Source organism: Ambystoma mexicanum, chromosome 10, assembly GCF_040938575.1.
Source record: "Ambystoma mexicanum isolate Mex_15411 chromosome 10, UKY_AmexF1_1, whole genome shotgun sequence".
NCBI classification, from domain to species: domain Eukaryota; kingdom Metazoa; phylum Chordata; class Amphibia; order Caudata; family Ambystomatidae; genus Ambystoma; species Ambystoma mexicanum.
Window position 1 is genome coordinate 1,499,802,784 of NC_090932.1, and position 17,353 is coordinate 1,499,820,136.

General features: G+C 43.5%; 1 protein-coding gene across 1 annotated transcript in view; it reads right to left on the minus strand.

The window, feature by feature from the left end:
- The window catches only part of VPS37B (VPS37B subunit of ESCRT-I), a 96,600-nt gene extending 79,497 nt beyond the window's left edge, over positions 1 to 17,103 (minus strand). The window contains exon 1 of the mRNA XM_069619636.1: positions 16,864 to 17,103. Within this exon, the coding sequence (XP_069475737.1) occupies positions 16,864 to 16,968 (105 nt within the window). The 5' untranslated portion in view covers positions 16,969 to 17,103. The remainder of the gene's footprint in view (positions 1 to 16,863) is intronic.
- Positions 17,104 to 17,353: the final 250 nt, after the last annotated feature.

Below are 17,353 nucleotides of genomic sequence, written 5' to 3' on the forward strand. Positions count from 1 at the left end.
TATGGGCCCAATAGTGAACAGGACCACTTCCTACAAACAATTACCCCTACAATTGTTTCCTTCAGCGAAGGGCAGATAATGATTGGTGGAGATTTTAACTTGATGCCAAACACGAGCAGATAAAACCCCCCCACCGACCAGAACAGACTACAGGAATGCTGTAGAATTTGCTAGATTTCTAAGAGAACTGGGTATAGTGGATATTTGGAGAGCAGCAAGTGAGGGAGTTTGGGATTTGACCTTCTATTTCTATGTCCGCAGGGGTCTCTCTAGCTTAGACTTCCTTCTTATGTCAGGCCCACCATTCCCGTGCCACAGGGAGCTGTGTATCACACTGCGCATAATCTCTCACCATGCTTCAGTAATGGCCCACATTAGAATACTGAATATGCAAGATTACCTAAACGACCATGAAAATTGTATGATCTGGTTTTAAAAGATGGGTCAGTCCGCCGGGCGATCGCAGGCACTCTCACCAAGTACTTTAATGAAAACGCAACTTCAGATTGCTCCCTCGCCACAACCTGGGATGCAATGAGAGCTGCAATTAGGGGGGAAATGATGGCCAGTACGGCAGCATTTACCAGAACTAACAAGCAGTACCAATGCCAATTAAAAGCCTGGGTCAGGGAATTGGAAAGTGAGCCCAAATCTACAGTCTTGGAAGGACTGGTGGAAGCTGAAAGGGGGCAAAGCCCAATTGGAGCTACATTTAGCTAATAAATCTGCACAAGCCAATGCAAAAACTAAATACTATTATGCGCATGGAAACAAAGCAAACTGCCTGTGTTTATAAAGTGACGAAAATCCACTCCTGGAAGAATATTCTAGCACTGAGGTTCAGTTGGGTAAATGCATGTTATTTTAATTTTATTGTTTAAAGCACAGACCTAGACCGAGAGCAGTGGAGCGCTGTACACAGTGTGGGTGGCTGGCATCTTTTAGCAGTAGTGCGGTTGTGTAAGGTCTGTGCATCGGTATATGTGCCCAATGGAATTAGTCCTTGGTTAGGTCTTGTTGAAAATAGCCATTCCTTTGAGAGATTTGCAAAATTAGAGAATTGTGGGGACATTCAGAACCAATACTGGGATCGAGCTGGATAGGGTGGGTGCTGTAACAAGAGAAGGATTGTTGCGGTCCTCTCTTTGCGGAGGAGTTGCGATTCAAGCCGGTTGGTCGGTTTGCAGCCTGAGGAGCGTGTGCCACCAGATATGTGGAGCTTAGCCGGCAGGTAGACTGTGCTACTCGTGACTGCTTTGTAGACGATACATGCAGTCTTGAACAGTATACAGTCTCGGAGTGGAAGCCAATGTAGTTTGCGTAGAACTAGAAAAAGAGCAAGTGAAATTGAATATAACACTAGGATATCATCTGTGCTTTCTGGTTCCCCGCATGACAACATTGTTTACCTCCTTCCGAGTTACAGGCTGTCATACCCCGTTCAATGGAAGAGTCTCATGGTTCTTATTCCTAAACCAGGAAAAGACCATACGGAACGAAATGCCTACTGGCCTATTACCATCATGAACAATGATGCTAAAATGTTCTCAAAAATCTTACCCAAAGGTTAATGGGAGTATTAAAGTTAATTGTGGATCAGACCAAACTGGGTTGATAACCAATGGGATCACTCGTGACAACATTAACAGCATATTAAATCTATCTCCGCCGACAAGAATATAGAAGTAGGTATTATTTCCCTGTGATGCTCAAAGCGGTTGACACTGTCAAAGAAAATAATCTACAAGCCAACGAGACTCCTCAGATCAAGCAACAAAATGCGCCTGGAACAAAAACCATACCTTAAGAAAAAACTTGGGGGCTCCTCCTTCTCCCACTTAGCTGCAAAAACCTGGAACAACATCTCGAAAGAAATAACACCGAAGACCACAAACAATTCAGAAAATTACTAAAAACCTAGCTCTTCAACATCACAGATTCAAACTGAACAAGCTTAACAACCGAACAGGAAACACAAAGAACATGACGACAAATTTAGGATGACACTGAAAATCTAGAACCGACCGAAGTAACTCACTACAACAAGAGATGATGCCAAGTCGAATATGACAAGCAACACCCATGAGGACAGAAATCATCCCTAGCCAACTCCAGGCAACCCGCTCGATAATTGCAACCAGGTATCATACTTTTATAGATTTGTGTGAATGTTGCCACTTGCAACACTTGAACTAAGTTGTGGATATTGGCATGGGCATTGATCAGATGGGGTTGTAAATGAAGGTAGGTGCCACCCCTGGAAGTAATTGCAAGCATTGGCTTGTGCCACGTTTCGAAGATTCTGGGAGCGGTAGCCTGCATGAGCAACTGAATAAGATGTTAAATGCCGACCAGCCGCCAGATATGGACAGAGTAGCCTTTGCTGACAGATGCTGCACACCGACTGAATTGGGAATGCTCTCTGGGCCAGATTTTAAAAGGACGTACAAACGCCCGCCTGCCCCGCATATAGATAGGTGTCACATAGGGGGCCTAAGTCGAACTTTGGTAAGGTTATGAATGCGAGTGGATGCCATGTGTGAAAGGAACTGCGAGTGTTGGACGCCACAGATCTGGACGGAGATGCTTGCACACCACACCTGGAGAGAATACAGGCGTTTAGCGCCTCACTTCCAGACAGCAATGCCAATTAACCAATCCACTAACAATTTCACCCCTCTGCATACACCTCTCAAACTAACCAAATACAACCACAAGCCTACAACACAACAATATGCACAAACTTCACTACAACAAAACAAACCACACAGCAGCACACGACGACAACCCACCTCAAAACAGTCCAAGCCCAGCCAATGGACTTACCGGACCGAGGCCACCAACAGCACATCACTGCTCTCTTGCACTTTTCCAGCTTATTCCCCCTACCCCTTTTTCGGAGCCACCAGAGCGCCAGGGGACCACTCTGGTGGTGATAGTGCGCGGTACAAATATCCTTTAACATTCACATTAACAATAACATTGACTGGGGTTATATATGTATTCAAAAGACGGATTCTCGCCAATTAGCAGCACCCATCGACATCAAAGTCAATGAAACATTAATTCTAAAAATAATGATCTCCTGGGGAACTAGGCATGGCTCTATCCCCTTTCTCCTCTGATATTTGCCCCCCCCCACGATGGAACCATTCACAGTCAGAACCGGAACAAATAAAAACATTCAGGAGATCCAGGTCAGGGGTAAAGCCTATAAAATATTGCTATATGCTGTCGTTTTACTCCCGCTCAGACATGGCGATACCGCGCTTAAAGCCCTAATGGATGAAAACAAACAATTCGGTGTTCGAGTTCAACTATGCCAAGTATAACAATCGAATTGCGCCACGCACAAAAGATTTGTCACAAAGTACAAGTGTACAGTTATTTAATCAATGCCAAGAACAGCCTGACACGTGTTTCGAGCGTAGCTCTTTCTCTGAGGCGTTTGGAGTACATACAGTCAAGCATATGTAGAGATGTACACAATAGACATCCATTCAGAAAGCATGGGCCAGGTATTGGTGGGAAACAAGTTGTCAGCATAGTGTGTAATCAGCAAATACACAATTAACAAGCATCAATTGTCATCATAATACAGATTAAAAGAAAACAACCATGCATTTAGCAAAGAGTATTCATGTACCATTCATAAATAAAGCAATATTCATATTACCCAGTCAGGGATATCACCAAGGTAGTCCAAAACAAAGAAGGAGAGAGAAATAGAACAAAACCTGCAGTTAGCAAATTTGGTAGGTAGGCAGTCGTGGAGTAAGTCTGTTCAATAACCATTGATTGATTCAATAGCATATGCCAGAAGGAAATTGCATATTTACCACGTATTCTGCTCCAAATTGAAACACTGGTTATTAGAAAGAAAAGATAATAAATAACAAATGAGTATGGATCAAAACCCAAAATAATTCCAGCGTGAGATGGTATGTGACACTATTTGCAAGCAAAGAATAGAAAATAAGTATCACTTACCAATTAGATAAGTGAATGAATCAAAACCGAGCTCAGAAAAGTGTAACTAGAAGAGAAATAAATATATACGCTAATTAGCGTCCTCTCCAACATGCAGAGACAAGTATTTAAAAATAATAAATGTTACCTTGATTAACTTGTAGTTGTCATACTAAATATATATCTGCGGGCTGCAGCGATCCCGGAGAATCAGTATAGTTGTAAAAATTAGGTGTCAACAAGGCATCAGTCCGTAATTCCAACATGCAACAAATGTAAAGACAAAATGAGATAAATGGCAATTGCCTAATTAGCTCAAAAATAGTATAATTAGCCATTAAAACCACTAAATTAATTCAGGGATCGTGTGCAGGTTCACACATTCTGCTTACCTGCTGGTCGGCGAAAAATGAATCGAAGGGAGAGCGCGCTGCCGCATCTCCAAGTAGCTATAACTAAAAGCTGTAGCCTATTACTGCAATACTAACGGCGAACCACTCACGCCGCCATCTTGGGAGTGTCGGGTGCAGTCATACTGCACCCACTACAATGTTGAAAGTGAATTACAACAATGGAGCCCAGCTAATTAGAATAATTGAAGAAAACATTTTTCATAATATTATTGAGCTATGGATACTAGGCTAGCAGAAAATATTGGCCAAAACCATTATAAAAAGGGATAAACATATATAACAATATATAAAAAATATAGGTCTGTCACAAGAATACATGAAATTCATGATCTGAGTTAAGGCCTCTGGTGACCATTCTATGTTTGCAAATGAGGCGTGCTTCAAGTGGTCTAAGCTTAGGTTCCATATTGCCCCCTCTCTTGGGCAAAGAGACCTGATATAATCCTGTAAATCTTATATCCTTGGCATTATCCATTTGATGACAGGTCTGCCAATGATTGGCCAGTGGATATTTAGAGTCTTGTTTAGACATGGTAGAAAAGTGCTCACGAATACGAATCTTGAGAGGCCTAATTGTGCTGCCAATATACATTTGACCACAAACACAAATAATACAATACACTACGAATTTCGAATTGCAATTAATAAATGCATTGATTACATGTTTGCCAGTTATTCCAAAATCAACAATCTCAGTCTCCCAAGTATACATGCACATATTGCAGCTCCCACATTTGTGGAATCCTTTGATCCTGCCTTGTGAAAGCCATGTCCCCCCACTTAACGGTTGAGACAGAAAGGATGGGCATAAGATATTCTTAAGGGTCGGTGCTCTGGTAAACGTAATAGCAGGATTGGGCTCAAGAAATGTAGCTAAGTCTTGATCTAATTGCAATAAATGCCAGTGACGTTTTAGAATCACATAGATGCTGTTGCTGTCACTGTTGTAACGGATAATAAGTCTAATTTTATGAGGGCGCCCTTGAGCACAATTGGATTTATTTTTAGGTGTTAGCAGATCAGCTCTCTTCATACTCGACACTACACGTTCGGCTTGAGTATGTGGGACTTATATCCCCGTGTTTTGAATTGACCATGAATAAAATCTTTTTCCGCCACAAAATCAGCATCCCTAGAACAATTTCTCTTGGCTCGAATGTATTCCCCTTTCGGGATATTATTGATCACTGAGTTTTTTTATGAGAACTTGAAGAATGTAGGACAGAATTGACAGAGGTGGGTTTCCTGTATGTTTTAGTCTGAAAACCTTTCTGAGATGCAGAGATATTAAGGTCAAGAAAACCAATGGTGCGGGTACTGTGCTGATATGTAAATTGGAGACCCAAACAATTAGCATTGAGAAAATTAACGAATTGAGATAAATGCTCCTCGGGACCTGTCCAAATCAAAACGACATCAATATACCTTTTCCATAGGTATATTGATTGAATAAAGTCAGTGTTGGTAAACACATAGCTGTTAAAAGTGGTGCATAAAAATGTTGGCCACTGATGGTGCAAAGCTAGCACCCATGGATATGCCAATTGCTTATAATGTGTTGTTAAACAGGAAGACATTCTGCAAGGCACAAAGAAGCAATTCTTTAATCATTTTGATATGTAGATGATAGGATGCAGATTGCTGGCGAAAAATTAGGTTAATGCTTTCAATAGCTTTCAAATTATCAATAGATGTATAAAGAGCCTGGAAATCGAGTGTGACCAATATGACATTAGATGGTGGTGAAAGGTTTTTGGACTACCTTGGTGATATCCCTGACTGGGTAATATGAATATTGCGTATCGCTTTATTTAGGAATGGCACATGAATACTCTTTGCTAAATGCACGTTTGTTTTCTTTTAATCTGTATTTTGAATGACAATTGATGCTTGTTAATTGTGTATTTGCTGATTACACACTATGCTGACAACGTGTTGCCCACCAATACCTGGCCCATGCTTTCTGAATGGATGTCTTAACTATTGTGTACATCTCTACATATGCTTTATACTCCAACAGCCTCAGACGAAGAGCTACGCTCGAAACACGTGTCAGGTTGTTCTTGGCATTGAATAACTGCACACTTGTACTTTGTGACAGAAATCTTTTGTGCGTGGCGCAGTTCGATTGTTATACTTGGTCTAATTTGCTTACACTGTGGATGCTGGGCAAGGCATTCACATACTAACAATTGACCGCAGCCGTACAGCCATCTTAGAATCACGTTGCAAGCGCTGGGATCTTCTGGCCTCTTTACCCAATTTCCCTTATGCCAAGTATATCGCATTGGAGATCCTTATCTCAAAACACCAGAGGGAATTAGCGAAAAGGTGTCCAATTATCTGGCTGAACAAGAAACATGAACTACCTGGGGGTCCAAATTCCAAACAAGATTGCACATGTTCCGCTGTAATTTTCCACAACTATTGAAAGTCCTGCACAGGGATTTGGATTGCTGGCATGAACAGGAAATCTCCTGGTTTGGAATAATTACGTCAATTATGATGAATCCATATCCCAGACTCCTATACCATTGCCTTGCCGGTCAGAATCGCTGATGCATAGCTGGGGAAACTCCACAGCGAATAATAAACTTGGGGGGAGGGGGCGAGAAATAAAACCTGCATCTCAAAGAGGGTTATGCTTAGGTTGCAGTCCCAGAGGTTTTTCGTTACAATCTCACGGCGCAATTATCTCACATGTTGGCCTAGTAGGTACTTGAGGAAGCACCCATATGGAAACAAGCATGTCGCTGTCCCACCTTCCCCATCTGAGAATTACCCAACAAAAATATGGGATCAAAACATTAACATCCACCTCCAATACTAGTTACTACAGGAAGAGGGCGGCACGTAGATTGGGTATTAAATCCACTTTGGGTCTACAGTATCGAACAAACTGGATTTTCGTCCGGGTGTGATGCAACTAGATTTAGGCACTGGAAGGTGGGTGGTTTAACACTTACGAAACTTATGTGAATGGGAACCCTTTATCGTTTGAAGGGTAAGACCAAATTTCATATTCACGAAACTGAGCACTTCGATATGCCCAACTGAGGCACTGATGTCTCATGAAGATTCATGCGATTAGAGAAGCCATGGTGCTGGAATTACTTCCGGCAGCAAGCGCAACCTTGGGGAAAGTTTCAACCCTATACATAGTTGTTAGACTAGTTTGATCCATCGGTCAAGGAGAACTACATGAAAATATGGAAAGAGGATTGATTAGGGGAAAGAATTAGAGGTGGACAGATGGTGCCGGATCTGGAAGCGGATATTTGGGTGCCGGATCTGGAAGCGCACATTTGGGAGCCACAGATGCGTCACAAGAGTGTGCAGTAAAGGTCTGTTTCAGATGATATAAAAACCCTAGAAAAACTACACAATGAATCCCTCCTACCGTCCGCAATGCTGGAGAGATTGTTCAATAGTGGCCTCCCTCTTTCACTTACAATGGACCTGTGATAAATCCCAACTTTTTTGGAAGGTACTGGCACAGGTGAAATCACTGGGCTGACCATCCCATGGGACCTCGCAACAGTACTACTCGGTGATATGAGGTGGGGGTGGGGGGGCGGGAGGGGGGAGAAGGAGGCGGAATGTTCCGTGTCGGGCCCAACAGCAACATCATCCACCTTTTAACGGCAGCAATTATTACTGTGGCCCGTCTGTGGAAAAATCCAGAGGGCCCATGATTTTGATGTGGTCTATCAAATGCTGGGAACTGTGGTGGCTGTGATAAATCATGGATCTGAACCTGGGTTAAGGACTAAATTTCAGAGCATATGCTCCCCTCCGTTCTGGAATATGTGAAGCAAGTCCCGGTGATTGTGCGTAAACCCCCCTCCCTCCGTTGGTTCTCCAATATTTGAACATGCTCGTTTTCATGTTTCGATCTGGTTTAGTCATGTGCAAATATGAGAGAAGATCGTTACGATGCTTATATGTACTGTTGTATATTCTATTTGTGTTTCATAGTTGACAACTGCTTCAGTATCTACGATATTAAGCTATTACTTTGGAACTCTGTGGCTGAAATTCCTTAACAAAATGATTGGAGACAAAATAATTATGTAACCCGTCTTCATAATAATCCAGCATTTATGCTCTGGAATGTAAATTTCATCAAGCAGTACCATGTACATACTTCTTCACAGCCGGCCTACAGTCCTGTTTAAACTCGAGTATTGGAACTTACAGAATTATCAAATGCTACAATATTTTAAAGGTACTTAAATATTCATTCTCAGCAGGCAAGGACTAGAATTTTGGTTCAGAGGTAGTCTGCTTTCCATCAACACGATATTTTAGAAACGATTTTTCACATTAACATTTGTAGTATTTGCGAGTTTGTATAGCCGGTACACCGGTGTCAGGCGATTTTACTTGCCTGGTCTGGTGAATAATAATATATATATTTTTTTTCTAATGTGGTCAATTGAACCATTTCATCGACATGTTTCACGAGTTGGGACTCTTTCAAAGAAAAGAAATCCACCAATGTAAGGTGGGTTATGCACATAACAGCTTCAACTGCATGTAAAGGAAATGAAAGAACACGTCCCAAAGGCAACCAACCACCCTTGGCCTTTCAAAGCTGCAGCAAAAATGTTGACCAGCTACACCTTGTTTGACAAGGCAATAATCTCTGTGCCTTGCCAGAAACGATAGATTAACCAATAACTCAGTGGTGTAGAACAAACCTCCGAGGGTTATTCTCAATAAAGGCACCGTAACTCCTATGAAGGCGCTTTCCCTCTGCATTCTGCCTTCAATTGGCCTTGTGTCTTTACTACTATAGGGATCACGGCTCATGCCAGACTTTCAGATCATAATTACATATTCAAGATGGGAGTCACAATTACTATAATGCAGCCTTCCAGAGAGACTGATCGCCAAGGATTGTCCAGTGTTCTGCCTGGATATCTAGTTCAAGACTCACTTTCAAAAGAAGAGCCCTGCCCCTTTTTAGTTTCAGAACTGTGGCGCGTCACCCTCCAAAAGGTAGGTTTGCTGTCCCAAAAACTGGAAAAGACCCAGCCATTTCACATCTAAGGCTGATCAATGAAGGTTCTGATGCAAGAGCAGGGGCGTTGAAGGAGCTTCTGCAGCCTTACTGATTCCACCAGAGAAGATGCAGGCCTCTTGAACCAGGACAAGTAACAGTCTTCAAACCAAAGAACAATTCATGCATGACAAAGATGGCTTCACATTGAAAAGGGAATATATCTTCTCCCATGGGACATACTTTAGACTATCATAGAATGACCAACAATCTACAATGGCAGCTACCCCCTATTGTAAATTGTACAGGTACGTCACAATGTTTCTCCAGCACAGGATACCACCTTTTTGGTAGAGCTAGAGCCAAGAAAAAAGGAGGGGTGGGAGGATACTGCAATCGGCATTCCACCCCCTACGTCTGAACTAGGGTGAACAACTACTGTCAATCACAGTGCTCCCAGAAGAACTACATTAACAACTGTTCACTAATCCCAAGAAATAATTGTTCAGATAATACATCCGTGGCGAGCAAGCTCCAGGGATGTTGCAACAAAGAAATTCGCAATGTCATGTGTAGCCATTTCAGTTTGAATGCAGAGTATCTGCCTGCAAGAAAGAAATGTCTGCAATTGTCACAAACTATAATCCAGATGCCAGTAGAAAGGGCGACAGAGCAGATTCCTGTTAACGTGGAACTGCACCCCAGTAAACGAGAGACCCAGTATAGATTAAAATCGACGAAACACCAATTTGTGGAGCTGTGGTTGTGTGTGGCACTCAAAAGCCTGACGGTACATTCGAGAGTTTGTATCTATTTCCAGCCCTGTGCATGCTCTGTACAGGTCTGGGCTTGGAAACTGCCATGGGAACATCTTGCGACAAGACCATGAATTGATTTCGGTCCCTAATGGAAACGGCGGAACCGGCCCCCACGGCAACTGCAATGCACAGATGGGCCCAATCTGGTCCGTGACAAAGGGAACTCCCTGCGCTGCCACACGCTCGTTCCCTTTCATTTTCCATTTGAAAAAAGAAAAAAAAAAGCACAACAAGCTTCTGGGATTTCACACCCCCGTGACACTAAAATATACACCGCTAAAGATATTCCCCAATTTCACACTCAATGTGTGAAGTTGAATGGCACCCAGAGAGATGAATTACCGCCTACAGCAGCACACAACTAGTGGGAAAAACAGCACCCTGCTCTTGTAAACCTCGGATCTCTAAAGCAAGCATGCCGAGGTTTTAATTAACACACATCTCGGTTTCAGTCAAGACCTCATTGCCATCACTCACTTCAAGTGTACCCACTTTAGCAAAACCACTAAGTATTGCTTTAGTCCCCTTACAAATCCAGTACAGAGAAACAAAACGTTTCGACGCTGGGGAAAAAAAAGTGACAAAATGACATGGGCATTTGACGACTGGGGCCCACTGCATACGAAACAGAGATAAGGTGGAAAAAAAATGCAGCCGAGAAAGGGATTACTATGCTGGCAGTAGTACTACAATTATGTACTATCCTAATACGGCGGGGACTTTAACCACAGCTACAACACTTAAAATCTAAAAATGCACAATCTGTTGCGTTTAAAAGAAGCCAGTTTGAAAGAACATCAACCTTTCTTCTGATGAGAGAGGGGGGGGGGGGGGGGGGGGTAGGGACACGAAGCACGAACCAATCATCGCTGACCCGATAATTTACTGAAATCAAGATACTCTTCTGACCGTGGCAGCTGGGTGTTGATTTTTTTTCTCCCCAATTTGTTTATTCTTTTGACACTTACATAGACAAGTCAAAATACAATAATTCTAATGTACAGAATAACACGTATTTAAACACATCAATCCAATTCACAGAGGAATGACAGGAGAGATGAAGAAAAAGCAAAAAGAATTAGAAAAAAAGGACTACTACATTTAGAGAATAAAAACAAAACCCATAGAAAAAATAACCAAGCATAAAAGGTAATTAAACGCTCCCCAGAACATCTCAAACATCTCATATTTATGATGTTGATCTTTAGCATTAAAGGATGTTGTTGATGTTTTACTTTATTTCAAGCAGTTGTTTCTGCGACATCAGATGGTCTTGTGTTTCAGAATGCAGATTACTGTATGTAATGCATTTACAGTCTATGGCAGTGGTCTTCAAAGGCTGCCCCGATCCCAGACTCAAAGGGGATTAAGACGGCTGTTTTTAATATAAAATAAGTAGATTTTCTACTGAAAGCCGTCACCTTAATCCTTTTTTAAAGAGCCTGTCCCCTCCCACCGCGTACCTTCTTTGCACTAAGTCCTATGTGGTGGGGAAGGGTGAGAAAATATGTTTTACTCAAAAAGGGGGTGGGTATGAAAAAGTTTGAATACCACTGGCCCATTGCAACATTGGATTTGTACAATGTGTTGGCATTTTCCCCTAGTGGGCGGTATTTCACAACTAGCTATAAACACCAATAACAGGCAGTATTTATAATGCTCTTTGGTATGGCTTCAGAGCTACACACCAGATAATGTCCACTGGGTACCTCTAAACAGGAAGTCTGGTTTTACTACCAGACAAAAGGTTGGGACTTGGACCATGTGCAGGGGGCGGTTCAAGTTTTATGTACTTTATCGCTGGATTCCAATGCACGCCCCTTACGCCTAGTTGAAGTTGGCCCCACGTTTAGCATAGCCTCAAATGCTTCATTCTTAGGATTCATGCAGTATTTGCATTTATTGAAGTACGTGGTGTTATTTTGAGAATAAATTACTTACGAAGTAGGCTGTACCAAAGAGTGAGGCAGTACTTGGTTAAGGTTCCTTAAATGGGGTTTATCATGGGGTACGAGAGGGAAAATATACCAGGGTTCAACATTTCTGCAAGCTAGTTCTTCCTAATAGCCGAGGAGAACCTGGGTAACAACATCAACAGCCGGCAGGGGCTACTTTTGACTCCCACACCGATTGATGCAATGCAAACATATCCATGTGGCATTTATTTTGTGCTCTTGTGATTCTTTCTAGGAGCATATGGTCACATCTAGGAGCCATTTAAAGGGTAAGGGGCAAAATGGACAAACAAAATGTATAGGTTGCATTGTATTTGTAAGTTAGATTTGAGTATACTCTGGGTAGAACGCAGAAATAGGTGGGCTACGAGGTTTGAATAGGAAGGGGGGGCTTCCAATTTTAGCAGTTTGAGTTCAAGCCAGAGTTCCACAAAAAGATAGCTTTGATGGAGATCGGAAATACTTCCAGTAGAGTGGGGCAGGTAGGGAAGCAGAGTAGGGGTAAGACCATGGATGTATTTTTAGTCTAGAAACATACCAACTATTTGGGTCATAGTAGGTCTACTAATCAGAATACTCGGTAATCCTGGCCTTTTTTCAAATGCAAAAAAGGTGTAAACGGTACGGAAGTGCAACAAGCAGGTTAAGAGGTTAACTGGTCTGGTTTTGGTCTCACGTCACTGGACATCAAGTAAGACTGGTTGACAGCCACAGTGGAACATGTACCCGCACTATGGTGGTTCTATTATCGTGTACCATTTCAGAATTACACAATTTTAAGGCTCTTTGGTAGCCACCTCCCGACACAACAGATGCTGGTTTATAATCACTGCACATTTCTGATTCTAATGAAAGCGTGCCCAAAGTAATTTCGTGAACATGAGGAACCAAGCCACGCCAAACTGAAGCATTTACAATTTCAAGAATGGAAGTTAAAGTACAAAGAAAACAGGTACTTGGATCCGACAGATTATGAACTGGAAATAAACAATTGTCTAAAGTTAAATCCAAACAGGCTGGCGCTAAACAAGACTGCAGGTCAGTCCAAGGGAGGCAGAGAAAATACTTTTTTCATCCAGAAACACATGGCTATGTTAGTATAATACTCTGATTCCTCTCAAAATATGAAAATCTTATTCTTGTATGTTAAAGTCTCAATTGAGGCAACCTTATTTTGTCAATTTTTGAAAGGAAACGGACGAGCCCAAATTCTTTGACAGTTAAACTGTGTGATTACACCTAAGAGAATAGTGTTTCTAGAAAATGCCTAGCACAGCGAGAGCACCAATGCTTCTATTCCATGCTTTTCAACAGAATCTTTCACGAACGGCCAAGTCTGGCATAAGCAACGTATGATCCTCATCGGTCTTATTTTTGCAGTTTTAGGATTTATAGGTGTTTTTTTTAAAAGGGGGGTATCGACATAAAAACAAGGCAGGTGTTTCAGTCTATCGCCTTAGTTTACATTGTGCTAAGATAGCCACCATCTGCCAAATTCTCAGATTCGTACAGGTACCTTTATACTCTATCAGCAAAACGTGCTACTCTTTCTTGGCATCACTCAAGGCTTTTTCTTTCTAAATGCAGTACAGGGCCTGTTACCGCAAGAAGTCAATTTTTTGGGAATCATTTTTTAAAAATCCTCATATCTGAGAAGTGGTATGTGTTAGTGCCTTATTAGCAAACACAAACTAGTTTAACATATTAAAAATCAGAAATTGAAACTAGTTTAAACGCTTCATTACAGCAGAATGAGTAATTTCTGATTGCCAATGGTGCACCAGTGTCCAAAACGCCCTGTCTAATAAAGTAGCAGGCCTCCAAATTAAAAACAAAAATAAAGAGTCCCTATCCAAATTGACGAATTCTTCTAAAACTGCCTCTAGGCCCACATCCCAACACTCTAGGCCCAACAACCCTCTTATCCGCTTCAGCTTCTCCAAAGTCTCCACCTTAGAAGTGGTAAAAAATAATTCTCAGCCTTAAACCATCAAACTGCAAGGGTGACCCCTGCCCTTCACAAATTATTAAAAGATGCGGCTAGAGACCTCTCTCCTTTCATTACCAAACTTATTAACGCCTCCTTCTCTTCAGGTACCATCCCCAGCAACCTTAAAGAGTCCTGGGTCCTCCCCCTTCTCAAAAAACCCTCTCTTGACCCTTCTATACCCACCAACTACAGGCCTATTACCACTGCCTTTCTTGCTCAAAATTCTAGACAAGACAGCATACCTACAAATACAAAAATACCTTGAACAAAACCATCTCCTGGGCATCTGGCAATCAGGCTTTAGACCCCAAAACGGGACAGAAACGGCCCTCATCGATCTGAAGGCACAAATTGACACAGACACAATGGGAAAGCTGCCTTGCCACTCCTTCTAGACCTCTCAGCAGCATTTGATCTCGTAGATCAAAACTGCAACCATCTGGACTCAGCGACCCACTTCTCCCACGAAGCTATCGACTGGATCGAGTCATTCCTAAGTAATAGATCTATGCGTGTCTTCTCCACCTCTGCCGCCGCAGACCCCATCACCTGTCGCGTCCCTCGGGGATTCTGTGTCTCCCCCACAGTGTACAACGTGTTCACAAAGCCCGTTTGATGATCTCGATGGCCTGAGTATCACCTATACTAACTATGCCGATGATACGCAGATCCTCATCCCGTTGACGGGAGATTACAACCATGATTTGGCCTTGGTGAACAGGGTGTACGTCATCATCCAGGCATGGATGGCCTCTCATAGTCTATGCCTGAATGATGACAAGACTGAACTCATCATCCTCGGCTCTACTCCCAACATCACCAAACTCGACAACAAATACACTAGCTTCATCATTGACGTGAACCTAATCACAGTAGCCAAAGAAGTGAAAACTTTAGGAATATACATTGACTCCTCCCTCTCCTTCCACAAACCGGTCAGCTCCATGGCATCTTCCCCGGCATACACCTGTAAGTTAATAAGAGCAGCTAAACCATTCCTATCCTCACAGAGCTGTATCACTCTAGCCAGAGCCCTTGTACTATCAAAATTGGACTACTGGAACGCCCTATACGTAGGAGCCAACAAACAGGTCACCATCAAAATCCAGACGTTGCAAAACAATGCTCTCAGAGCAGCACTTTGTATCTCTAAGAGAGAACATATTTCCAATATCAGGAGAACTCATAACTGGCTCACCACCACAGAGAAAATCCTGCTAAAAGTAGCCTTCTTAACCCATATATGCATCAACAATGCTGCCCCCCACTACCTAATCGACAGAATTCATAGATACACACCTAACAGACACACTAGATCCTCAAATGCAAATCTGCTCACAGTTCCCAGATTCAAACAACTAAAATGGGTGGCAACAGCTTTCAGGTGAAAGCAGCCCAACATTGGAACTCCCTACCGCCTTCCTTAAGGATTGCTCAATCCTATACCCAATTCAGACATAACTACATCTAGTGGTTAAAACTCAATGACTGCAAACTGACTGCCCAACCTTACCATGCCACTGTAAACCATGTAAATATGTATATTCTTAAACTGTATATCACTGCCTCTATTGTAACTGTTTTTACCCAGGTACTCACTGTAAATACTGTACAGCATTTTAACTAAACTGAGAATATCCTTGTCCGCTCCTGCGCCCTCTTACCCTCAGGTCCACCGCGCAATATAAGTGAATAAACAAAGTTTATTTTGGAGAAGGCACGTTCAAATCTCAATCGGCATAAATGCAGTTCAGACTTGGAGCATTCGTGGACAAGCGTGACACATTGTGTATAGTCAGACACAAAGTTAGACAACCACTGCCCCTTCTCAAATGATGAATAATTTAATGATAAAAGGGGAATATGGTATGTTAAAGATTGACATCCCAAATGCTCACCATTAAGGACTGCAATCTGATAAGCAACATCTGTGCGTGTACCAAAAATAATGAAGGCGTATGGCAACAACGCACCAGACACCGTAGACAACAGGTTAAGAACAAGGACAAATGTTGTACAGGAGGCAACCGACCGGCAGCACTGCACTCTAGCCCAAAGGTGTCTCGATTTTGACTATTGCAAATCCAAACGTTCAAAGATGGCAAAGGCACCCCCTGTGGGTGTACTCTCGTCACTTCCCCAGAGTTCATGCAGTTGATTCATGTGAGGGGGCGGCAAGGAGATTCGCTCCCCCTCGGCTGTCTCCGGTCCCTCTCTTGCCGAACCCCCCCTCCCCCCACGGTCCCTCTCTTGATCATTCTTCAGTTTCCTGCTCAGCCCATTCAGGGGCCCACGCCCACACCTGAGAAACACCTTCCCCGCGTGACTCTAGGACACCTGCCGTCTCGACAGCATCTATCCCCAGTCGCGAGGACACAACTTGGCATGATAGTCTACCCCCCTCCCACCTCGTTGTCCGCTTCCTCCCCTGGGGCTTTTCGCCTTTAACGAGCAGCACTTGTCCCTCCTGCTTGGCCGCCCTCTCCCTCCCCGTCTATCTCCCAATGAGAGCCGCTGCCCTCTCCAACCGGGCTGTCCCCAGCACCTCCTCTCCAGGGACTCCGAGCTTCCCCTTAGGGCCGCTGCTCGCTCTCTTGCCACCTGAGGGTGCCCTACAGACCATCATTACCCCCCTGCTGGGCTGTTTCCCCAGGTGGTGCTTCCACATAGCGTGCCTCTGCTGACCAGTAACCAGGGTATTCGGCCGCCTCACCTCGTCCATCTCCTGGCTGATCCCTCGGAGCTTGTCTTCGTCCTCCAGGAGCTCGTTCAGCTGAGTGAGGGTCAGCCCGGCGAACTTGCTGACGTCCACGGCCATGGCGGCGCCCTCAGCCGCTGCCTCCCCGTACTTCCTTTCCGCAGCCCCAGCAACGCCGACTGCGCCCAAACCGGAAGCGCCCTGGCAGCTCTCCCGCTCCGCCCCGCCCTCTCGCTGGAGCGGAAGTGATGTCAATGCCTGGGGGTTACCCGCGTGCACACCAGAACCTGTATGCGGAAGTGAGGTTAAAACCTTGTGTTGTGGCCGTATCATATACGGGAGATTGCTAGCAGGACGTAAAGAGGATGATGCAGTGGAATATGAGCTGCAAAGTTGATACCACAAGCGCAGCAGTACCAGGAGATGGCAGTACCAGGAGATGGCAGTACCAGGAGATGGCACAGGATAGGGTGGGAAGGGAGCAAGACGGCTAAAAAAAATGAAT